The sequence below is a fragment of the Grampus griseus genome (genome assembly GCF_964374135.1).
Source record: "Grampus griseus genome assembly, chromosome: 2".
Lineage (NCBI taxonomy): Eukaryota > Metazoa > Chordata > Mammalia > Artiodactyla > Delphinidae > Grampus > Grampus griseus.
The window spans coordinates 27586892-27613540 of record NC_139018.1 but is presented as its reverse complement, the minus strand read 5'-3'; the positions used below and the strand labels follow the sequence as shown (position 1 = coordinate 27613540).

At 39.2% G+C, this 26649-nt stretch overlaps 1 protein-coding gene across 1 annotated transcript in view; it reads right to left on the bottom strand.

Moving 5' to 3' along the window:
- Window positions 1–361: 361 nt before the first annotated feature.
- MLH3 (mutL homolog 3) overlaps window positions 362–26649 on the bottom strand; it is a 42325-nt gene continuing 16037 nt past the window's right edge. The window contains 12 exon segments of the mRNA XM_082647343.1: window positions 362–764; window positions 1726–1877; window positions 3779–3857; window positions 3963–3986; window positions 10873–11032; window positions 12041–12152; window positions 13439–13510; window positions 18075–18147; window positions 19200–19304; window positions 20043–20128; window positions 20831–20929; window positions 23330–26648. Of these exon segments, the coding sequence (XP_082503469.1) occupies window positions 642–764; window positions 1726–1877; window positions 3779–3857; window positions 3963–3986; window positions 10873–11032; window positions 12041–12152; window positions 13439–13510; window positions 18075–18147; window positions 19200–19304; window positions 20043–20128; window positions 20831–20929; window positions 23330–26648 (4404 nt within the window). The 3' untranslated portion in view covers window positions 362–641.

The window sequence follows — 26649 nt, the reverse complement described above, 5'->3', positions numbered from 1 at the left end:
TAGTTGCTCTATTCCGTCCTGGTCCTTGCTTCTCTTTGTCAGCCGTTTTTCTCCTTAAAATAATCCAACTATAGGCCTGGTGGAAGACTACCCAGCACGTTTTTAATGAGCATGGAGAAACTCTTTAAGGCTGTGATACAGAATGTAAAGCAGCAGCAGAGGGAAGTGGAGGAGGCTGGGGGGGAAGGAGGGGCTGTGGGAGCAGGCTGTGGGAGGTCTAGGGAAGGCAGGCTTGACCCCTGGGAGTTCAGCATCAGGTAGATCACATCAGTGCAAACTATGAGGCTGGAAAAAAATTGCAAAACAAAACCAAAAAACCCCATCCCATCCCCCCAAAATCCCACAAACAACCAGACAATCAAACAATTAATCACTAGATTTTATCCCCAAATAAATTACAAAAAGTAGATATTATAGGGCAACCTCCAGTGTCCACGGATGCCAATGAATGAACTGTCTTTAGGCTTGAATTCCATCTGGCTACTTAACTGGAGGGATCATCTGCTCAGGGAAGGTGGAGATGCTGATTGGTGCCCTGGGCCCATTCAGTCAAGACCTTGCCAGTGCCTGCTGCTCACAGTCTCTGCCCAGAGGCCTACAGTCAGCATCCCTTTGGTTCTTTAGAGACAATGATTCTGTTCTCATGGCAGCTCACAAGGAGGCGCAGATGCCTGCAGGCTTTGCCCTGTATCACATCCTTCTGCTTTTCCAAAGAGATGCCAGGCCTGAGCCATTCTGCGAAGTTTAGCAAGATTGGGTTTAATCTATGGGAAGAAAGAGAATAACTCCAGTTAGCAGTATGAAAAGCCAAGGAACATATAAGTATTTCCTAATTATGGCTACTCAAATCAGTTTTGATTTCTAATTTCTGGATTGGGAAAAGATTATAGATTTCCTTAGGATAAATGGGACTGAAAACTCAGTCTAGAGGCACATCTGTTCGGGAATGGAGACAAAACTTTTTTCATTTTTTTCACTGTCATATGAAACAAAAAGTTCTTAATGGAGTAAAATGTACTAGATGAGTCAGAAAACATCAGTACCTGAAAACTCCATGCAATAAAAGACTTTATAGCCCTTGACAGGAAAGGTAAGCAAAATAAAAGATTTTGGAAAGTGGCAACGTAGACATTCCTATGATGCTCTCACGTTCTGTTTCATTTAAGATTATAACAAGGACAGAAAATGCTCTTTAGTTTAAACCACTCGGTGCCTTTATTGCATTATCCACATCATTGTTCCTGGACTGCTGAGCAATCAGGGCCAAAGCATAATGTGAAATGTCCTAAGCTTGGTTTCCTGCCTGAAGGTCCTCAAATCGTTATTCTAGAGATCCCTGGAGATGGCTACCATTTCCAGTAAGTACTATCAAGCAACTGGCTGTTTCGGCTACATTTGCCAGCAGTGAATTTGCTGTGTTTCTACCAACCTTCTGTGGCCCCAGAGAGAACTTCTGCATCTTATCAAACCTAGAGCCCGTAGGCAACAAATGTTCAGGATACATCAGTCTGTACATGTGGTAAACTTATAAAATACAAAGGCATCATATGTATAATGAGATAGTTCAGCCTAAACTCCATTTTGAATTTGAGCTAGAAGATGAAATGGTGAGACCTCCAAGAAAACTTCCAATGCATATTTTTCAAAACTCTCATAATTGGGAAAGAATTAAGACAGATTACATTTGGTTAATAGGAGCTAGTCTCCTGTTAGTCATTGCTCCACCTGTTTGTCCTGCTCCAAGTGGTCAATGTCGGCTAATGGCAGCATGGAGGGCCTGCCATGAGCACACTGGAAAGGCAGCTGGCACCAGGACAGAGCTTCAATAAGGCGACAGCTCTCCTCTAGGCTCAGGTCGTCATTAAACTTAATGGCCCCTAAACAAAAGACAGAAACAAGAGGGTATGGTGTGTACGGTGGGAAACCGGTGCTGGCCCTGGGGTCAGAGCCAAATATCTGGGAAGAGCAACGTGGTTCTGAGGCTCCTTTCATGTGACTTTAATACTGCTTGAAATTGGCTTCAGGACAGACCTGCGCTCAGCTTTTCCTTATGGAGTCACTGTCTGTCTAATCCCTGTAGCAGGCATCCCTTAACTTGTTAGGATTTTGCCTGCAGAGTTTTTTCAAAGAGGCAAGAGCAATATTTTTGCCTACGTCTTAGGTTTGTGAAATCAAGGTCATCTTTCATCCAGAGCCAATCTATCACCAAGATCTCTAATTGTTTCCCTACAGTGTCCATTTTATTTGCTGCTTTTTTCTATTCCTAGCATAATCTTCTTACTCTAAACTCTCATATTGTCAGAATCTGCCTTTATGCATACATTAATTCACTCAGTCAACAAATATTTATTAAGTATACACTCTGTGTTGGAGGTGTGCCAGGCAGTGAATGAGATGGATGCCCTGCACCCCCATGATGCTTACAATCTAATAGGTGAGACAAGCATTAAACAGTTACGCAATAGTTTAAATTATAAGTACTATAAAATATAGAATATCGAAGAATATATAACCGGAAGACCAAACCCAGTTTAGGAGGCTCAGGGAAGGCTTTCCTGACAAAATGATATTTAATCTGAGATCTTAGGTTAAGAAAAACATGGCTAATTGAAGAATGAGCAGAAGGGCATTTCAGACAGAGGAGAAAGGCAAGCGCAGAATTGAGCACACAAGACCAAGACCAAGGAAGCAGGCTGGAATGTGAAGGGCAAGGTGGAGAGGGATGTGAGAAGAAACTGGAGAGGCAGGCAGAGGCTGGACCATGAGGACGCCTGCAGGCCATGGTAAAGAATAAAATGTTCATCCTATGAGCAATGGGTAGTCATTGTCAGGCTTTTGGTAGAAGAATGACATGCTCAGAGGAATGTTTCCAAAAGATTCCTCTGGGTGTTGAGGGAAGAATGGCTTGAAGGGGAGCCAGAATAGATGTGAGGAGACTAAGTCAGAGCACTCAACAGTGGCAAGAACTAGGGAGGCGGCAGCAGAAACCGATCACATCGGAGACATTTAAGATACACTTTGAAGGCAGAGATGATGAAATTGGGGATGGAGTAATATGAGGAGTAAAGATAGGATAAAGGGGGGAAGGAGTTTGTGATATTCACAGGAGACAAACTAATGAGCGACTGAGGTTACAAAGCCAGAAAAGACAGGAAGTGAAGAGAGGAGAAGGTTGATGGGGAGAGATCAAATGGAGGGAGGGTGTCTGGAGGGGACACCCCACCATGGTCAAATGATAGTTGCAGGGGATTCTGTGGCTGTCATGATCCCTAAAGTAAGTTCCTCCAATACCGTTTTCTGTATTTTATCATATTGCGCTACTCAAGAACCCGCAATGATTCTTGCCCTCTGTATAAAGTCTAAAGGTTTTGCTGTGACCTTCTAGGTTTCTGTGCTTCCTCACCAGCTTAATTTCCTGATATTCTTTGCTGCTCCTCATATAACTAATTCGTTTCTGCCTCTGGATCTCTGCACAGGCTATTTCCTCCCCTGTAGTAATCTCTCCCTTCCTCTGAATCCATGTCCCACAGCTCATTCCAAACTTGACTCAAAAATGCAGTTACTGCTCCACTCATATAAGTCAGTCTGCATTATGGTCCAATATATATGGTGGTATTTTGCTTTGTAAAAGTAATTTTTAGTGTACTGTTTCCTGATCCAAACTGAACCCTCCAAGAGGCAGGTGATAATCGTGTCTTCTACTTCTTTCATAACTGCTGAACCCTGCCAGCGCGCAGCACGCAAAGGCACTCAATAGCTAGTGTGTCGAGAGTCTTACCATGGCAGGCTTGGGATGCCAACACCTTCTGGACAGTCAGTGGCAAAGTCCCTTGGATGCCTCCTGTGGTCTGGAGTAGCTAATGCATAAACACATCCTTTATTAATGGAAAAGCAAATGGGACAATGGAGCTTTCTGTGTGCGGTGTCTCTGTGTGAAACCCCAAAATAAGAGAAAAGCTTACCTCCAATTGTTCTTGAATAAATTCCTACGAGGAGAAAAAGGAAAACAGGCATTAATCGATTGCTATGTTATAATAGCCCTTTGATAATTTACAAAATATTCCAATTTTCTTCTTTAAAATATGCCTCTTGAAGAAAAGAATTCCAGCAATATAGCACCTAGATGCAAATAATTTACTTGTTGTAAGGCACTTTGAATACAAAATACCAAGACAACTGAAAGAACTCTTACTGAATGGAGAATGTATTTAGCTACTGAAGCTTTCTCCAGATAGCTCATCAACTCATGAGGTTATATAACTGGTAGCCTAATGACTCAACTGAATAGCAGGGAGGTTTCTCACTAAGAGGCTCTCTGTTTGCATTTACAATCTTAGCTAGAACATGTTTAATACTGCACATAAACAGAATAAATACACGACAATCATCACTACAACTATGCACTCAGTATAACACTTGTTTAAATATCATAAAAATAAGTAGTCACTTAGTTCCCACAGGCATTTTTTTGTGTGTGACAATTCCCTTCAGGTCAAAAAGCTTGCTCTCTGAGGCATTTTGTTGAGAAATTTCTCCTCCTTTGCATATCTCTGTCCCTAGGGTAGCCTTTTCAATAGTAACATCCCTGCAGATGTTAATATTTACAAAAGGACTAAAGAAATTTAAAGCAGACACTATTTCGTGCTACTAATTTGTTTACCCTCTGGAGGTTAAAAACTGTTTTGAGATATGGCATATTTAATAATTTCTTTATAAGAAAACACAGGATTTCTTTACTCCTAGAAATGGCTATGTATAAATTAGCTTCCTGGGAATACCCTCGTGGTCCAGTGGTTAGGACTCAGAGCTTTCACTGCTGGGACCTGGGTTCAATCCCTGGTTGGGGAACTAAGATCCCACAAGCCAAGCGGTGCGGCAAAAAAAAAAAAAAAATTAGCTTCCTAAGATTACAACATGATAGACTTCTTTTTAAACCAGACTCAGAAAGTTCTCTTCCCGAAAACTTAGGAAAAACACTCTTTGATATAAACCACAGCAAGATCTCTTTTGACCCACCTCCTAGAGTAATGAAAATAAAAACAAAAATAAACAAATGAGACCTAATTAAACTTAAAAGCTTTTGTACAGCAAAGGAAACCATAAACAAGACGAAAAGACAACCCTCAGAATGGGAGAAAATATTTGCAAATGAAGCAACACACAAAGGATTAATCTCCAAAATATACAGACAGCTCATGGAGCTCAATATCAAAAAAACAAACAACCCAATCCAAAAATGGGCAGAAGACCTAAATAGACATGTCACCAAAGAAGACATACGGATGGCCAAGAGGCACATGAAAAGCTGCTCAACATCACTAATCATTAGAGAAATGCAAATCAAAACTACAATGAGGGACTTGCCCAGTGACGCAGTGGTTAAGAATCCACCTGCCAATGCAAGGGACACGGGTTGGAGCCCTGGTCCGGGAAGATCCCACATGCCGTGGAGCAACTAAGCCCACAATGGAGCAATGTGCCACAACTACTGAGCCTGCACTCTAGAGCCCACAAGCCACAACTACTGAAGCCTGCATGCCTAGAGCCCGTGCTCCACAACTAGAGAAGCCACTGCAATGAGAAGACTGCGCACTGCAATGAAGAGTATCCCCTGCTCGCTGCAATTAGAGAAGGCCTGCACGCAGCAACAAAGACCCAACGCAGCCAAAAATTAATAAATAAAAGTAAATTTAAAAAACTACAATGAGGGCTTCCCTGGTGGCGCAGTGGTTAAGAGTCCGCCTGCCAATGAAGGGGACACAGGTTTGTGCCCCGGTCCAGGAAGATCCCATATGCCGCGGAGCGGCTGGGCCCGTAAGCCATGGCCGCTGAGCCTGCGCGTCCGGAGCCTGTGCTCCGCAACGGGAGAGGCCACAACAGTGAGAGGCCCGCGTACCGCAAACAAACAAACAAACAAACAAAAACTACAATGAGGTATCACTTCACACCAGTCAGAATGGCCATCATCAAAAAATCTACAAACAATAAATTCTGGAGAGGGTGTGGAGAAAAGGGAACCCTCTTGCACTGTTGGTGAGAATGTAAATTGATACAGCCACTATAGAGAACAGTATGGAGGTTCCTTAAAAAACTAAAAATAGAATCACCATATGACCCAGCAATCCCATTGCTGGGCATATACCCTGAGAAGCATAATTCAAAATGGGCAGGGTGGGATAGGGAGGGTGGGAGGGAGGCTCAAGAGGGAGGAGATATGGGGATATATGTATACATATAGCTGATTCACTTTGTTATTCAGCAGAAACTAACACAACATTGTAAAGCTATTATACTCCAATGAAGATGTTTAAAAAAAAAAAAAAGACACATGTACCCCAAAGTTCACTGCAGCACTATTTACCGTAGCCAGGACATGGAAACAACCGAAATGTCCAACAACAGATGAATGGATAAGGAAGATGTGGTATATATATACAATGGAATATTACTCAGCCATAGAAAGGAACGAAATTGGGTCATTTGTAGAGATGTGGATGGACCTAAAGTCTGTCATACAGAGTGAAGTAATCCAGAAAGAGAAAAACAAATATTGTATATTAACACATATATGTGGAATCTAGAAAAAAAAATGGTACAGATGAATCTATCTGCAGGGCAGGAATCGAGACACAGATGTAGAGAACGGACATATGGACATGGGGGGGTGGGAAGGGGAGGGTGGGACAAATTGGGGGATTAGGATTGACATATATACACTGCCATGCGTAAAACAGATGGCTAGTGGGAACCTGCTATAGAGCACAGGAAGCTCAGCTTGGTGCTCTGGGATGGCCTAGATGGGGGAGGGAGGGGGGAGGGAGGTCCAAGAGGGAGGGCATATAGGTATACATATAGCTGATTCATTTCATTGTACAGCAGAATACAACATTGTAAAGCAGTTATGCTCCAATTAAAAAAATAAAAAGAATTTAAAAGTTTAAAACTTCAAAACAAAAAAGAAAATTCTCTTCCCTGCCTCATTTACAGACTAGTCCACCATACTTATAAATGAGCACAGTTACCAAGAGCTAGTTGGTAGATACTATGTATTTTTTAAAAGCCACATATTTTCCCAAACAAACCTAAATAGAAAGATGTCTCATAGTACCTGGCCCACTAACAAAGTTTAGTGTGGATACAGATCAAACCTAACTTCTTTGCTCTTCTCTCTTGTGCTTATGTATCTGGGACTTGTAAAACATCAGTCTGTAAGCGTGGAGAAGGGGAAACGGATCTTATTCTCCATTCATTTCACATTTCAAATGTTCGATTTCAAATTGAACAGTAATGCCAGATAATTTAATATTTAAAAGGCTCATTCATTAGGCTAGAGGATAGAACTTTACAGAAAGATGTCTTCGTGATCTTTCAACTGCTAGATCCAAGTAACTACCGCCTTTTCAAGATACCAGAACTGTTCCAGCTTCTTTCAGAATCAACAAAATCTCTCCTGATCAGCCTGAATTAACATAATCAAGACTTGCTGAAACCATAAGCCTTGTTTCAGTTTGAGGTAAACTTCTTGCCAGTACTCTTTGAAGTCACTTTAGGAAAAGTTTTCATTATAATTTTCTCGTTAAATACTTAAGGACTGAATTACTATAAAAGATTCTAACAGATCCTATCTCTTGGATTTAAGACAATTTGGAGGAGGAGCCTTGGAGAAAATAAGCTCTGTTGGGAGAAAAGAGCGCTGCTGAAAGCCAAGCAGAGGTGGTCTGATCAAAGGGCAGTTCTGGGAAGGGTAAAGTCAAGATGATCCCAAAGCTGGCATGTTAGCTGCCTCTTCCTCTCAAATGTCTTCTCACGCTTAGACTACAAACAGGCTCAAGTCTCTCCCATCTGAAAAGAAACAAAAACCTTTCCTCCACCTGTGTCCTGCCCCACACTTCCTGACACCCTTAACCTTTAGCTGTCGCCCCCATCTCTTTGGTATGTAGCCGAAGTCCTGGAAAGAGAGGGCTCCTTAGCTCCCCTTTCTCCCTTCCCTCACTCCTGACCCCCTGCCCACCCCTAGGAACAGATTCCACAAGGCAGGCAGTGTCCCCTGACAGCCAAATCCAACTCCTCAGGCTTTACTCTCCGGCCACTGTTGACCATTCCCTTCTTGCTTAAAACTTCCCTTGGCTGTGGCAATATTACTTTTCCCTGGTTTTCTTCCTCCTTCTCTGACCAAATATTTTCAATCATCCTTTACAGTCTCTTCTTTTCAGCAGTAGCTTTCTGGACCTTTGCCAAAACATATACACCCTGAATGCTGGTGTTCCACAGCCTCCATGCTTGGCTCTCTTTTTCTCTTCATATTCTCCCTGAACAATTGCATGTCTGTTAGACCCTTCTCCAGATTCTGATATTATCAAAATATATACAATTGACCCTTGAACAACACAGGAGTTAGGGGCACCAACCCTCTGTGCGGTAGAAAATCCTTGTATAACCTTACAGTTAGCCCTCCGTAGACGCGGTTCCACATCTGGGAATTCAACCAACCACAGATCCTGTAATACTGTAGTGTGTGTTTTTTGAAAAAAATTCGAGTATAAGTGGACCCGCACAGTTGAAACCCATGTTGTTCAAGGGCCAACTGTATACTGTTAACCCCCAAATAGATACTACAGCCCTGACTTCTTTCCCAAGTGCTAGATCTCAAAGTCTGTCCATCCACTGGACATCTCCATTTGAAGGCACATTCAGTGTGTCTAAACTAAGGCTCATAATCTAACTCCCTAGTCAGGTGTACTTCTCCTCCTCTGTTTCCTTTTTCTGTCAACGGCACCATCCCTCTAGTCATCTGAGTGAGAACCCTCAGAATCATTACTTATCTTCTCTCCTTTATCTCTTTTATATTCTCTTGCTCACCAGGTCCTCTTGATTCTACCTTTCAAATATGTCCCTCCTCTCCATTCCCATTGCTACTGACTTAGTCAAATCTTCATACTGTCTTACTTGCACCAGTGCACTAGCCTCTCAACTGCTCTCTACCTCAAATCTTTCCTATATCCATGTATCCCACACTTTATCCACTAAATCTATCTTCTACTTTTTATTTTTAAATATTACTAAAGTAATTCAGATTTCTGGAAAAAATGATAGACTGAGTTGATGTGGATTTTCCTGTGCTCCAAACAGAAAGAGCTAAAGAAGGAGTTAAGAAACCACAATGAATAAAAAAGGACACCATGAAAAACGAACAGATAGATCTGAGAAAGAGCCAAATAAAACTTCTGGAAAAAAATAACAGTCATTGAAATAAACAACCCAGTGGACAAGTTAAACACCTAATTAAACAGCAGATGAAGAGTGAACTTAGTTTACTGGAAGATAAATGAGGAAATTTCCCAGAATACATCACAGAGAGATAAAACCATGGGAAATATGAAAGAGAAGGCAAAAGACATGGAGAATAGAATGATAAGGTCCAGTAGACATCTGATAGCATTTCTAGGAGGCAAGAGAGAGAAGGGGGAAGAAGCAATGTTTGAAGTGATAATAACTATATTTTCCAAATTGAATATGTAAGATGAATCTCAAGAAGGAAATCAAAATAAATCCACACAAAGATATATCATAGGGAAATGGCAGAACACCAAAGACAGAGAAATCTTAAAAGCAACCAGAGACAAAATCAGGCTACCTACAAAGTAATGATAATAAAATTGACAGTGGACTTCAGTAGCAAAAATAGAATGTCAGAAGTAATAGAATATTTTTGAAATGTTTGAGGAATAAATAAGAAAATGGAATTCTACTTTTAGCTAGACAATCATGCAAATGTGAAGGTGGAATAAAGATGTTTTCAAAGATATTTTATTCTTGGACTCTTAACAAAAGAACTTTTAAGAGATTTACTTCAGTGAAAAGAAAAATGAACACAAAGAATAAACAGGATGCAAGAAGCAATAGTGAACAAAGAATGGAAAACATTTTGGTTAAGCTAAATAAACATTTACTATAAAATTAAGGTCTACCAGGGGAATTAAAGACAAGGTGGAATTAAAACAGGCAACAAAATGGAAGATGGGAGAAAAGTGGTACAAGAGAAAGGGTGGTAAGGTTTGTGTACGGTTTATGAAGAGAACAGAAGAACAAATTACCTTTAAACTGTGTTATATATGCAAGCTAAAATTCCCCTTCTAAACCAGTAGAGGGGAAAAAAAGAGAAATAAAGAAAACTCTAATAGAAAACAGGAAAGGAGGAAAGAAAAGACAACAAATACAAAATAAATTGTTTTAAAAAAACGAAACACGTCAGTAAAGTATTTAAAATGCAGTGCTAAAGTGTATTTTGCTCTTCTTCATTGGCTGCCTACAGGATGAAACGCAAACTATTCAGCTGAATATGGTAAATCCCTTTATGAGTTGGCCTTGACAACCTATCTAGCCTCATCTAGGCCCACCACTACCTTGTGTGTATCTTAATTCGAGCCATGTGTACTGGTAGCTCCCTAAGCACGGGATCTGCTTCAAGTCTCTGATATCTGTTATTCTGTCTAGAATGACCTTATCCCCTCTTCTGTACTTGGCAGGCTCCTACTGTTTTACAAGGCTTTTCCTGAAACAAACAAACAAAAAAACAAATGCTTTTCTGTGATAGTTTCCTTGACCTCCACCCTGCTGGGCACAGTAAATATTCTGTATTTCCATAGCACTTTTGAACATACCTCTGCTGGCCAAATTTCATTGTAGTATAATTATTTAAATGTCCTTCTCCCTCACCTTGAGCTAATTCATCTTTGAATCTCTGGCACCTGGCACCCAGCAGGTTATTTCATAAATGCTTGTTGAATAAAAGATGAATATAGAGAATTTCTGAACAAAGTAGGAGGTTATTAGCACTCAGCAGTTTTCTCGGCTTTTGCAGCTGTGTCTTACCTCCACAATGCTCTTGGTCACAGTAGATCTCCCTCTTCGAAGTTCACTGGCTTCTCTTTCCACAAAACAGAGTGGTACTTTTCCTACAAGGACCAGAGAATCACTAGTGTCTGGAAATATAATTTCAAGGCCCAGATCTTCCAGATTTTTGTGGTAACACCTAAAGAGAGAACCTCAAATGTAAAAGAATTACTTCATTCACATTTCAGTATCAGTTCCAAATGCCTGATAGTTTCTCAAAAGCTGCCAAAAGCTTTAAAACGTACAATATTTTTCTCACACTCATGGTTGTTTATTTAGATTTTATTATCAAATTTCCTTTTTGAATTACAGTAACCTTCATTTTTTTTTCCTCTTTTCCGTTGAGAGAATCAATTTGTTTCTATGTCTTGTTCCTAAATGTTTTATTCTTCACTGAGGAATTGCTAACTTCTCCTTGCTGGCACTTAAAGAAGTTTGGCACAAATAAAAGGGTTAAGAATGTTTTGAATCAGCATTAAAAGCAGGGAGAAATTAACAGTGGGAGGAACTGAGAAGTCCTAATTAACGGAATGTAAATAAATGGATCTGCCTCTAATATAAATTATACCCCAGGGAAAAAGATTTATTGGCAGTGGCATATTCCCAAACTTTAAATAAATTTAGAGACAATTCTCTCTTTTTTATTTCCAATAATTTGTGCCACCCCGAAGTAGGAAAATGTCCTATCTTGTGACTCATTGTATGATTTGCCCCCTCCTTGTGGCCTGGTGTTTTACTTTCTTCCCAGTATGATTATGGTAACAAAAACTAAGAATCTAGAATGTACCAAGGCAAAGCAGAATGGAAGCAATTACTGCAGTAACTTCACTTTCAGAAACAGCACAGCATAAATATTGACCGTTCCAAGAAATGGTGAGAGTACTCTAAGCCAACTGCTGGAAAAAATTATCAGGGAAACTCTATCCTATACTCAATAGCTGTGATATAGTGGAAAGAACAGCATTTGGAGTCAGACGACCTGCATCTGAGTGCCTGCTCCACCACTTAAAACTTGTTATGACCTTGAACAAGTCATGTAACCTCTCTTGGTCTCAGTGCCTCAACTGAGATAAGCAACAATAGTTATGCTTATACCCTGGCCAGAGAATGTACATTAGCAACATCACAACCTCATGGTGGTACTAACGATAAGAGTCTCCTTTGTTCCTCTGTCACTGTTATCTCTAGTGGAGGACTTATAGTGGAAGACAGTAATTTTTTTCGACCAGAGCCTTGTGGCTGTTGCTTCTCATAGGAACCTATTGAGAGAAAGATGAATGGGTTAAGAGCAGGAAGTGAAGTCTTCCAGATTCAGATAAAAATGAAGACACAGTCATGGAATTATTATAATGCTTAGCAGCATGTTCAGTGTTCAGTTTTAGGCTTTGAATTTCCATTATTAAAGTCAAACTAGTAAATATCTAGTTTGTTTATTCATTTTAGCAGTATTTTCTTAAATAAGAAATATAAGACTTAATCTTACATTCAAATGAACAATGCGATGTTCCTGTAGATAGTCAACAAATGTGGTTTCAGTAACAGAGGCTGACTAATATGGATTACTGGGGAGATAAAAGGGGTTTACTTCACAACCCGGTGGCTCAAGAAGGCCCCCTCATTCTTCCAGAAGGATTTCCCAGGCTCTGAAGAGAATCAGTCAGTACTATTCTCAAATGGTCCAGGGCCTAGAGCAAGAAAGTTTTTCTAATACTTTTTATTGTATCTTTCCCAACTCTTAGGTCTTCATTTTATAAGGAAAAGTGAACATGGAAGTAACATCACTGCCATTCTAGTCCATGAAATACCTCCCTAGGTCCTCAACTAACTCTACAACATTTGGGTTTTTTATTACTTGACCACAGGAGTAAAGATTTTTCTGGTATTTTACACCTTGGGGAACAGACTGCCTCATATGAGAAAAATGGGTAGCAAAGATTAAAAAGCACATATTGACTTTGGAAGAATCCATAACAAATCAGTGATACAGGTTGCCTCCGGGGAGAGAAACTAGGTTGGATGAAGGGCAAGGGTAGAAAAGAGACCTTATTTTATTCCCTTTTGTACCTTTCAGACTTGAGCCTATTGGATTATACTACCTATTCAAAAACAAATTAAATTTTAAAATAAAAACAATATATTGGGCCTTCTGAGCTGCTTGGTAGTCTCTGCCTGATGAACTGTGAAGGTAAACCAAGATCACACGGGCATGCGGAGGGGCGTATCTTTGTGCTGAAAGTTTGTAATAAAGTAGCCTAATCTTTAGGGTTGATGATAAGGATACAGCAAATATGCCTTTGACCATGTGTTAAGACCCACATGTTTGAATTAGTAACGTGAACTACTACCTTCTTTCAATTATAAAAGAAGCCATACCTGCAGGCTTCAGCTTCCTTTTTTCTTTACGGTTTTTTTTTTTTTTCAGCTTCATTTTTTAAAACGTACAATTCATCTTTTTTCACAACAGTCACAGTTAGAAAAACTCTTTCAGGTACATTAACTCTGCTGGGGAGTCCCGAATCTTTCCTAGTCCTCAGCAGATCCTTACCAATGGTCAGCTGCTCCAGTCGGATGCGCTCATGGGCAGCATGCTGGTCCACCAAGACTAGCAGGTTTCCACCTAGAAGACCAGCAAGCACCACCGGCTTTCAAATTCTCAGGTCAAGATTAAAATAATCATGTTGCGTTGAGGGAGAAAAAGCTTAATTCAAACTATTTAACAACGTGAGCATAAGAGAAGCATACAAACTGAGCAATAACAACTGTATCTTTTATTTCCTACAAAGTTAAAGTTATGGGAAAAACGAAAACAAATGTATCCCTGATGAAAAACTCTTTAGTTCATTAGTATTTCATTTCTAAAACATGGTGAAAGCCCTACATTCTTAATGTTTAAATACTGATTTTGCTTTATTAATTCAAATTTGATACAATGAAGGATCATTAAACCACACATTTTATAGTCAGCTGACCTTGATTCGCAAGCTGCCCCAGAACCCATGAAGCATTCTACTACACTTCAGATCACAGGTCAGCAAGATTTTTCTGTGAAATGCCACACAGTAAATATTTTAGGCTTTTGGGACACATGGTTTCTGTCACAACTACTCAAATATTCATTCTGAACCAAAGCCGCCATAGACATGTGAATATTGTAGCTGTGTTCCAATAAACTTTTTACAGACACTGAAATATTAATTTCATATAATTTTAATGTGTCGAAAAATATAACTCTTCCTTTGCTCTTTTTTTTACTATTTAAAAGTGTAGTATACCTGAAATTAATGTAACACGGTAAATTAACTACACGTCAATTAAAAAAAAAAAAGTAAAAACCATTCTTATCTCCCTGGCTGTACAAAAACAGGTTATGGCTGGATCCGGCCCCCAGGCCACAGTTTGCCTAGCTTTAGACTCAGGCTTTGCAAACTTTGAACAGCAGACAAATCACCTGGGGATCTTATTAAGATGCAGATTCTGATTCAGTAGGTTAGGGGTGGGACACAAGATTGTGCAAGTCTAACAAACTCCCAGGTGATGTTATTTACAGACCTTGATTTTGAGTAGCAAGGCTTTACACTCTCAGGTGCAAGAGAGAAGCAGAATGTCCTGACCCCAAAGCCAAACCTACAGGGAAATAAATCCCTTTCTCACTGACAGGAGGACTGATTCTCTATTACATTAGTACATCTTTTTAGCTTGTAATTTTATTACTTTTGGCCAAAGGGTTGAGGTTTATTGTTACTGATTATATTGAAATAAAAGTTCTCCTCTTGAATTTGATCAAACTAGATAATGCCTGTTTTTCCTATTTCTACTAAAGATTAAAAAAATTGTTTGTATGACACCATCAAATTCATGGCGTAAGAGCTACTGACTTGAAAAATAAAAAGATTATGATTTTTCTGACAGCATGTTCAACCACAGAACAGGCCCCAAAATGTTGAATTTTAAACTCCTTTGAGGATAGGAGGAGTTGCAGCTGGTTGTGATGAATACTGAACATCCTGTATTGGGCAGAACAATGGAATAAATAATAAATTATGAGGGAGTAACCTCAAACTCAAAACCTGAGCCAATGTGAATCACCGAGAGTCAGAGACCCTACGAAATCAATCCTGCACCTGACTCTGGAGGAATGATTTATAGTCTACAAAATGTTCATGGTATTTTCCATTCATTGAATGAAGCAGAATATATGAAGGTAATTTACTCATGTCAGAGCTGTATTTTTGATATTCCAAAATAACAGAATAGAATCTTCATCAGGGCAAGGATTTTTGTCTGTTATATTCCTGGCATGTATAATAGCACTAGGCACATAACAGGCACTCAGTAAATATTTACAGAATAAATGAATGAATCCTTATTCTTTAGAGGATCATAACTGAACAACTGTATTTTATTATAGGTGGAAACATGCAATAAAAAATGCCATTATATGGCATTAATTTCACAATAATGTAAAACAATAGTATATTTATCCATTAAAAATATGTGCAAATATTAAAATAAAAGTAACTCAATTATAGGAATAGGTTGCTTTTGGTATTTGTGAGCAACAATAAAAATACTTACATTTTGATTTCGAAAAATCCTTTATATAAAAGTACTCCTTGATGGCAGCTAACCAATACCGTAACAATCCAGAATCTCAAGAGAAATTTAACTGTCTGGAGATTTTGTGGCTACACCCGTCTCAGGTGCCATTAGTAGAGATTTTGGTATTAAACAACAAAGAATTCCAGGTAATCAAAACTTTAGAAAACAATCTATTCACTTTCTAGAAGTAGTAAGACTACTAGAATTTGACCTTCACTAATTCTATATTTATGATAATTACGACAAAACTTTTGGTTACTTTACCTTTGATCTATGGTGACATTTACTAAATAAATTTATACTGTAAACAAGATAAAAAAGAATATTTTGAAGTACAAAGAGAATGAACTGCTTTCAAACTTTAGAAGCTCTCGCCTGCAGGTCTACCCATCGGGAGCCACCTCCTCGAGTGGTGCTCAGGACTCAGCCACTCAGGCCTTTTCCAGAGCCTGACAGGATCAAGCATTCCTTGTAAATGGCTCGAGAGTCTCCCAGTTAAAAAAAAAGCCTCGCACCCTCACTCTCCTTAGTCCCTCTTCCATGTCACAGATTTTGGAGTCTCTCCTGTCCTATGTCTTCTCTGAAACAGCTCTCATCTGAAGTCCCTGACCTCCACTGTCTGGAAACCTAACAGATAATTTTGGTCCTCATCTTAACCTCTCGGCAGCACTTAGTACAAAGTCTTGGCTTTGCAACACAACCTTTGCTTGTTTTCTTCCTATTTCTGTTGTTTCATAACCTCTCTTGCTGGTTCACCCTTTTCTACCCAGCTATTAAATGGCGGAATTACTCTAGATTCAGAATCTCTCTTCCCCTCCTCACTCTTCATTCTTCTTCTAGGTGATAAAATTTATACACATGACTTCAGTGACTGACTTTATGCTGACAGCTCAGATTTAGATCTCCATGTCAGAATGCTTCTCGCATCCTAGACTTGTAATATTCCTGACACACTCTTGAACATTTCAAAGGGATTTCAGACTGAACTCATGATTTTCACCCTTCTTGCCTGCTTCTTCTCCAACCTCGTCGTCCTGCAACATCATCCACTCAGTTACATAGGTCAGAAAACCAGGAGTCATCTTTGATATACCTTCCCCATATCCAATCCATCACCAAGTCCTGCTGACTTTATCTCCTAAATATCTTTCTCTCTAGATCACCCTGATCCCAGCTAACCATCATTTCTTAGATATTGCAACATCCTCCTAACAGTCTCTCTGCAGTTACTGGGACTCCATCTCGACACGCGCTCCAGGCTCCACACTGCAGCCAGAGCAGTATTTTCAAAATGCAAATGTGATGTGACATGTGCCGCTGCGAAAACAAACAATAAAAAAGAAAACAAAAAGCCTTCAATTGTTTCCAATTGGTGTTGGGAGGAAGACGAAGCTTGTAATTGGTCTTTAAGATCTGGCTGCAACCTACTTGTCTAGCCTGTCTCCTGCTCTCACACAAGGAAGGGCTTGCCCTGCTTCCTATCACTGAAGGAGAGGAAAGCACAAATTGCATATTATTCCCTCTGCCCAGAATACTCCTCCCTCCTTTCCTTACCTAAACTTATACTTCAGATCTCACTTTACCCACAAAACCTTCCCTGACCTCCCTACTAAATCAAATCTCCCAATACAGATTCTTACAGCATCTTGTTTCTCTCCTCCATAACACTAGAGTTAAAATTTTAATTGTTTGTGTAACTATCTGTTTCTCTTGCATGAATATTTTCTCCTACCATTGTATCCCTAGCACAGTTCCTGGCATGCAATAGGCACTCAATCAATATTTGTTGAATGAGTTAATGTTATTATTTACAAATTCTTGTTTTATTAAAGCAGGTCACCAAGAGATTATATGTAACTCTTGATAAATCTATCAGAGTTCATCATATAAACTTTCTATTATTATAAAGGGAACACATTAAAACATTATTAAAAAGTCAAAGACTATAAAATATTTTAAAGAGTAAAAGATGAAATTTCCCCTCTGCCCATTTCCATTCGCACTCCCAAGGTAACCACTCTTAATAGTTTAACATGTATATACATGTCTATGTATATAAAACTAAATGTACTTTAAAACTGTTGTTTCATAATATTAATTTAGATTGGTTTTTCCTAATCTGTCCAAATCATTGAAACTGTGTCGTATATAAAAAAAAAAACCTTAAAAGGAGGCTGTCAGAGGACCAGCTGGGGCTTCCCTGGTGGTGCAGTGGTTAAGAATCTGCCTGCCAACGCAAGGGACACAGGTTCGAGCCCTGGCCTGGGAAGATCCCACATGCCGTGGAGCAACTAAGCCCGTGCACCACAACTACTGAGCCTGCGCTCAAGAGACCGCAAGCCACAACTACTGAAGCCTGCGTGCCTAGAGCCCGTGCTCCACTACAAGAGAAGCCACCGCAATGGGAAGCCCACGCACCACAACGAAGAGTAGCCCCTGCTCACCACAACTAGAGAAAGCCTGCGCATAGCAACGAAGACCCAACGCAGCCAAAAATAAAAAAAACCAAACAAATAAATTAATTAATTAAAAAAAAAAAAAAAGAAGACCAGCTGGTTACTGAGGCTAAACCTCATTCTTACCTGCCTCACCATTCTCTTCAGTCCTAGTGCTCATTACACAGGCAATAAACTTGTTATCCACTTGCTGGAGAACCTGCCATACATTCAAATAAGTGGTACAATACTAAATAAAGATTAACAAAGGCTTATCTGCATAGAGAGAGACAAAACTGTACTTAATTTAAAGTTGTTTGCATTATAACATTCATATCTAAGACTGAGGACAGGTGCTGATGAACCTGAGGGAGTCATTAGGAAGGGAAAAAGAATAGGCAAGTAGAGTGATCAGAAGACAAAAGGAGAGACTACAAGGAAACAGACTGAGGCATCTAAGAGGATTAATGCTAATAAAACTTTCAAGTAGATTTGAAATGTTCCCAACAGAATGACTCTTATTAACAGGTGATATGACTAGAGATTTATTAATACGACCAGAGATTGCTAACAAATAGGTCTGAAAAAAAATTGGAAAATGTATGCAAAAGCAAGGAAACCCATCTTGTAGGAGCTAGTCCATTAAAGCAGTAAGTTAAAAGCCACCAGTGGCTTCAGACCTTGGTGGCTCTGCTCTGCCTAGATCGGTCTAACCTCCTAATTTGTTTCCATACTGAAAATAAGGAGATGAAGACAGCCTGAGTGGCGTAGAGATAGGGCAAACTAGAAAAGCAGATGAGAGAAGGGGTCCCTTCTGTTAATGGAACTCCTCAATCTGGGGTCTCCTAAGCCATATCATTTGTAGCCTCATACAATAGAGGGTCATTTAAAAAGGGGTATTGTTGCACAGTTAAGGACAACTTCTCTACATTACTTGGTTGATTTACAAATACAAATTATTGTCAGTATAGAAAGTCAATATATAATCCTTGAAACTGTGAGCCTGAATCCATAATTCATCCCTCCAAACCTGCTCACACTACAAAGGACACTTTTTTCTTTGTAATTATAATTAATCCTTCGCTTTTTCTTCTGATGATAAAAGTTTCAGTAAGATTAAAAAGAACACATGTGCCTTGACCAGGATGGTCTATATCATCAAATAAATCCAATTTCACAAGAGTTAGTCTAGCTTAGGTCTTATATATATATATATATATATACACACACACACACACATATTTTAATGAGATTTTACAGTCAATCTTTTACCTGCATGGAGTGAATCATTTCTTTGGTGAAACGATAAGGATACAAGATGTTGTGAATTTTAACTGCTAGGCTCTCAGCCTGGCCGCTGCTAACGTCAACAGCAACCTAGAAAGACCCAGATCAAACGTCATTTACACTGTAATCTTTTATGTCTGCAGAACTGTTTTACCCAAGATCTCAAAGTGCCTTACAAACATTCATTTTCACAGAACCTATTAGAGGTGGGTTGAATTCAGGGAACTTATAAAAATTCAAAAGGCTTTATGAATTATCACTCTTAAATAATAATTTTTGTTTATACAGAAAATTACTGACAAACACCAATACTTTCAGAATAACAATTTGCCTGCGCTTCATGAGCAAGTCCTTAAAGACATCTTAACTGATGAATCAGTGACAAATGCTCATATACTCTACACCTGTATTACAACACACAAAGCGCATTGTGTGATAACCCACTGAGGAGAGGATGCATACTCAGGTCCAGTGGTGAACTGTTCCTCTAGCAGAAGATCCACTGCTTTATCTAATGATAACAGTTTTTATTACCACCACCCTAAATACTTTGCCAAAGCTGCAAGTCAGGGTTTCTGAGAGTGGTAACACACTCACTATTCACAAAGTGGTTACACATGTATAATCCAAAATGTCCGAGCTTCCAAACTGCTATGAATTCTGATTCCTCCTCTCTACAGTAAATATTAATTTCCAAATAAATTATTTGGAAACATGCTCACTTGCCATTCATAATTACAAATGAATATAGTCATTCGTGTCCATACCCAATTTAAATGAAATTCAAATTTTTAAATAACAAGCAAAGAAAAATTGCTGCAGACCTACCTCTGGATAACGGGCAAATACTGGGTTGTCCCATTCTGAGAACAAAGACTGAAGCGATTCGGGACCAACAGCACCGTCCCCAGTAGCTACAGCAAAAGGGGACAAGTAAAGTTGGTATCAAGAGCCTCAGGGAAGTGGGTGAATGGTGAATGGTGTCTCATGCTTGGTGTGGTGCGGCCTCAAGACCAAAGATCAGACACATTGTTCCCACATACTGCAAATGTGCAGCGTTTGCTGTATCTCTAAATTGTTTTGATCTGTTACTTTTTAAACTAAACTTGATGACTGTATCTTCTGGCACTATAGTTTTTTCTCCAAACTATTTGCACCAGATATTTCAGAATACAAGTCCAGAAGAAAAACCGTTCAAATTAGTAGCCTCACTTCTTTTAGGTAAAAATATACCTTATCTATTTTTAGAAATGAAGAAAAGAAAAATGATAAATGTCTGTAGCTTTTTTTGCTGATAAGAATTTTGCTTATATAAAACTAATGCAATATGGACTCAGCTCCAATCTTTACAAATAAGAAACATTTTCTCAATCACAAGGCACCACAGACTGCATGATCACACAGTATTGACCTCGTCTGGAAAAGTAATTTCTGATCTAAATGCATGCACTGAATTACTTAGTTCTGCTGTTAGACAGGACCGTGGGGAATTCCTGGTTCCAGGAAGGCACAGCTGGCACTGATCAAGCTCAATAACACAACCCTGCTTTGTTTTCTTTAAGCTAGGTGGCACAGTATGTACTAGGTGTTCTGGCAATCTCTGTTAATGCCCCTACCTCTGTTATTCTGTCTCATCACAGTCCTCTCTTCCCGGGCTCTAGGAAGGAAAGGAAGAACAAGGTCGCTTCTAAAAGGATGACACCTGTACTGAGATCCTAAATATAAAAAAGAAAAACCTAGACATTTGAACTCAAAAAATAAACTATTAAAAAATTAAGTTACATAAAATCTCTTTCTGCACAAACTGAATTAAGACATAAGGCAGACTACTAAACAACAGATTGAGTCAGAAGTTCTTTAATGAAATTATTCTGCTAATTTAGGAATCTGCATTAATGCTTAGTCCTATTAGCCATCTATATCAGACAGAATGAGGAAGAATAGATCCCCAATTTTCATGCCTCTTATTCCCAATATATGTGTCTCTCTATATGTGTGTGTGCCCAGTATGTGTCTAACATTTATCTCATCATATTATAATTGTTTAGATGGCTGTCCTCCCTAATAGACTGTGGACTCTTGAAAGCAAAGCCAGTTAATCTGCAATGTGGCAGCTCCAAACACAGTGTGAATGACCAGCAAATGAGTGAATAAGTGAATAGATGAATGAATGAAAGGTTCACAACTTAAATTCCAAAGTCCAGTAAGATCTGGCCCAAATTCTACCCTCCTCTCTGAAGGATGATAAGATTTGAGTTTTAGGAACAATGCTGAATTTGACAGTTTTGAACAGGGGCAAAACATGATGAAACTATTATTTCAAAAAGATAAACGTGTTGGACAAAAACTGGAGAGAGATAAATTCAGAATGATAAAAGTAAAGTGTGAGGTGAAATAAGGTTGTGTCACTATTAACAGAAAGGACAGCGTTAAAGACATTTTAAAGAAAAAAACTACCAGGGCTTGGAGACTTGACCCTATTCCTTAAAATTACCTTTATAGATCCTCTCTTCTGTCCAATTAAATGTACCTCTTAACAGTTCATCTCATGTGATGTTTTATGGGTGGTTCAACAAGTCCTACTGTTCTGCTACGCACCAGCCATTTCCTCCCTGTGAATGGAGGGTGCTCGGAAGCCATCTTTTCTTCGAACTAGTTTCTAGACCCTATAACTACTTAATTTCTCATTATGAATCTCTGACTTAACATGACTCTCAAAAGTTCACCACAAGACTTGCTAACGCAGGCGTTGAGCAGGTTGAAGTGTTTTACACATCTAGATTTGTTTAACAGGAGCAGATGTTTAGGTTGAGCATGGCAGCCAAGATTGCCCCCCTTTGTTTTAGCAACAACCATCTCAGTTTAATGTGATCCAGTTATTTTTTGTCACCACATCAGAAGCAGTTGCATTTCAGGAAGATGAGGTGCCAGTGCCTTAGATTTACCTCCGATAAGCATTCACTATAAATCAGGACACAAAACTACATACGTTGAAAAACACGTGTGTCTTTATGAGCCGCCTGCTAGTCTCAGGAGCAGTACTGAAGAAAAGGGTTTTCTTCTATTTAATATTTTGAAAGTTACTACAGTGATTATTTTTTTCACAAGGAAAAAAACTGGAAACCATTGAAAAATAAAAGCCTTATTTAACCTTAAATAAATCAGAGCCTCCTGTTAGAGATACTTATCCTAGGGAGAAATTATAAGTTAATTTGCAATTACTTTCATACTATTTACATTCTTTTGCAACATTCAAGACTTTTAATACAGATGAACATTTAGTGTTTATCATCCTGATGCAAAACCAAGATTATTGCCAGATGGAAATCAGTTTTACCATCTCCCAACAGCTGGCTCTCAACACGCTGCCAAAACAATGTCACTTTTAATGCTGACTGAGACCTGGGAACTCAGAGTCCTAGCCTAGGCTCCAATGTGGCCTTGTGGTCTGATCTAAAAGCCACATTATTGTCTTTCTGAATAACAGCCACTTATACAGATCAAGATTATTAGCATATGTATTATAATAAAGTACATTTGAAAAGTATGATTATAAAAATACATACTTAAACTATATTCCCCAAAATTTATGGTCAAGTTTTTTTCTTTAAAAAAAAAAAAGTTTATAAATATACTACTGTACTGAGCCATAGATTTTCCTGGGAAACCTAGGATGATTACAGGATCATTCTGGCCCTTTACCTGGGAGCTGCAGAGAGCAACTTCCAGAAAAATACCACGCTGGCATTGCAGGTGCCTTTAAAGACAAATTTCTTAGAGAGTTGTGTGTTTGGGAGAGAGGGGAAAGTGGGGTAGGGAAACACTGTAGATCTTCTCAACTATCAATAGCACCATTTTCATTAAAAACTGTCTCACCCTCTTGCACATACCTACACCCATAGACACATATACATACACTTCCATTCTGTATCATTCTTTCACTGTATTTTTATGTTTACATAATAATAGACCTGGAGACTTTTCACATACATTTTATAATTAAGCTTCAAAATATTCTATCTGCTGAGATAATCTCTTTGAACATGATTATCTTACTCCTCAGCCATTATTCCCACCTTCCAAAGCATTCATGCCAGTGAACACCATATACTTACCATTCTCAAGTAGAACATCCACAGCCATAGTTGTCAGGTCTTTAGTACAAGCAGCCCGAACGTCCTCAGTAGGAGCAGTGAATGTGCTAAGTCCTGTTAGCTTGTTGATGTAAACCATTCTTCCCAGGGCTACATCAAAATGCTGCTGCCAATCCAAAGAACATGTGTTGGACTCTTCATTTTCAGAACAAGTTCTTGCTATAGATTCCTCACTCTCACAACAAGTTCCATTTTGGCCAGCTGTGGAATCTTCTCCGTGACTCACTAACGTTCTACTCGGAGAGTCAGGACTTCCAATCTGTTGTTCTGAAGCTATAAGAACATCTGAATCCTTACCAATAACTGTAGAATGATCATAGGGCAGTGCTAAAGGAGTTTCTGACATCACAGCGTTCTCTGTTGTATTGCTGTTAGCATGTGTCTCACTGTCTTTATTGAAGGGATTACCCTGTGTGACAGAGTCCGACACTGGGATGTCGCCACTTTCTGGTTTTTTATGCTCATTTTTAAATAACTTACAAGAATCTAGGGTTAACCCACTGGACAAGTCACTGTCTTTCCTACTGGAATCTGATTGTGAAAGTTCATTAAAATGACTCGTCATCTCCATTGTTTGGGTCTCTCTTTCGGAGCCTTTCAATCTGGATAATTTAAAGGCTAGTGATTCAGGTGACTTCTCAACATCCAAAGGCTTTCTGTTAAAATGAGATAACTCCTGTAGAGGTATAGGGCTTTCTCTTAAGCAAGGCATCTGTTCTTCCAAACAACTGTCTTCCTTGGAGAATGGTAACTTTTCTGAATAAAACATGTGACTTACTGGTTGACAACTACTATTTGAATCATCATGTTTCATAGTAGTGATTTTACAAATACCAGAGTTGTCTAAGTGGTTTTTGTCTTTCCACAGAATGTCAGGTTCAACCTGAGGACTGAGATCGGTAGTGATTTCTGAAGTGATACTTTCCTCCACTTCTGTATTCGGAGGATTTTTAACCTTCCCATATTGCCTCTTGAACTTCTCTAAAGATCCTAGTTGTGAACTTAAGCTTAGCTTCTTATGAGCTATGGGTTTGGCAGAACCAATCAACTTACCTGTGTTCTTACTACCATTTGAACCACGTCTACCCCAAGTGAAAGAGGATGTCTCAGGTAGTGAGCAACCTGTGTATGATGTTTTACTACTTTCCTGAAAAATAGCAAAATTTTTATAAGTTGCTGTAGGTTTGTTCTCTAGCCCATAACTTATATTTGTTCTGCACAATCTTTTGTTGGGCAGTTGAGCAAATTCTTTACTTAAAGTGGTGGTTAAATCTTTGGTGTTTGGAGTCTCAAATGAATGGCATGTTCTATTTCCAAATGTTTCTTTGGCACTCACAAAACCAGGTTGAACATAATTGTTAAATAAATGTTCTGTTTCAGTTGATTTAGTTTGCTCATTTTGTACCACATGAGTTATGAAGCCAGTGGAACATAATTTAACTTGCCCATAACTAAAAACATTTATTCTTCCACAATTACTAGGTTCTTCTTTTCTTTTCTCTTCTCTCTGAGCACCATGTGCTCCCGATAATGCCGTCTCAACAGGCAGAGGTTGGCATCCCATTTCAGTAGCATCTTTAAATCTCTCTGGTTGATTCTGAATTCTATTATTTTTCAGGATGTTGGCAGCCATGCCATTAGCAGTAGTACTTACTTTCTGTATTTCTAGACCTTCTCCACTCCCCTCAAAGTGATAAAGTGTCTGAAAAGGGCTTGCAGACATTTCTGAACTGGCTCCACATGGATTTTCTGAAGAGTTAAGTTCCAAGCAAGACTTTTTATGTTTCTCATTTGCTCCTGATTCTGATGCTTCAGCTCTCTCTTGTTCTAAGATCCTTGACTCTGAGCAAGCGCTATCTTCGTTTTGTAAAGATGACTCCATTTTACTATGCGCTGGCCCATCGGATTTGTAAGTATACAAAAATGAATCATTTGTCTTTTTTCTGATAGCTTCCGAGTCCCTAGAATTCTGTGTGCTTATGTTTTCTACAGGAGCTTTTCTTTTCACAGCTTTTGATTGCAAATTAAACATTTCACAGGAATCCAAAATATTATTACATGCTTCTTGGAAATTGACCTGGTCACACTTCTCATCAGAGGACACTTGCTTCTGAAGAGTGGCACTAAATAAACTAAACTCATTTTCTTCACTAAATTCCTTAAGGTCTTCACTTGATAATTCCACAAATAATTTTTCTTTCTTTAAAAACATTTTTACTCCTTCCTGAATACAAACCAAAACAGTATCCCAGTTCTGAAACTCAATCAGAGTTTTTGCTGGCTCCAGGCACACGTCATACTCACAGAAGTGGCACTGCATGTTGATTACATATATACCATGGAGTTCTGGGCTAGACCGAGGCCGAGGACTTGAATTCGTTTGCCTACTGGCAGAGCCGTTCTTTGGCTTGCATATAATGCTTTCTTTCCTTAATAAAAAGTCAATGAGTTTATGCAACTTTGTCCTTAAAACTAGCCTCTTGTTCACAAACAAAAACTGCATATTCTTATTATAATGTGCTTCAGAGCTGATATAGCCACTAAGCTCAAACTCCTTATATTTAAAATCTATTTCTCTTAACTTTTGGGACTTACCCAGTCCATAGATTTGACAAAATCGGGAACATATGTCTTTGGTTTTAGGGAGCTGAAGAACCATGGAACCAGAAACATCATTTCTCAAAGAGAAAGAAATGGAAGGGTGCATGAGTGAGAGAGCTTCTATCCTCTGCCTAACCTTCTCAAACTCCAGTCTAGGATCCATGCATTTCCTCCTTACAGGTAACTGATAAAATAGGTTATATACGGTGACTGTTGTCCCAGCACTTGGTCGAGTCAAGTCAGCTTCACAAGCTTTCAGGACTTTTCCATTCTGAAACAGCTTCACAAAAGTTTTCATTGACTTGTTTTTCTTGGATGAAATTTCCACAGCACTGGCCATGTCAGCTATACTGGCCAAGGCCTCCCCTCGGAAACCATAAAACCTCGGGTTCTCCAAGTCCTGTACAGAGTCGCATTTACTAGTGAAATAACGATTTCCCACCTTGTCTACATCATCACTCCCCATCCCAAATCCATTGTCTATCACCTGAACTTGGAAGGTTTCCATGTTTACCCTGACAGCCACACATTTTGCTTCAGCATCAATACTATTGAGGGCAAGCTCCTCAACACACTGGCCTAAGGAGCATATAGCCAAACCAGAACGCAACCTGGCTTGTACTTCAACTGACAAGCACTTGATCATGGCAGGTAGAAAGCTGGTGAGAAAGCCAGGCAGG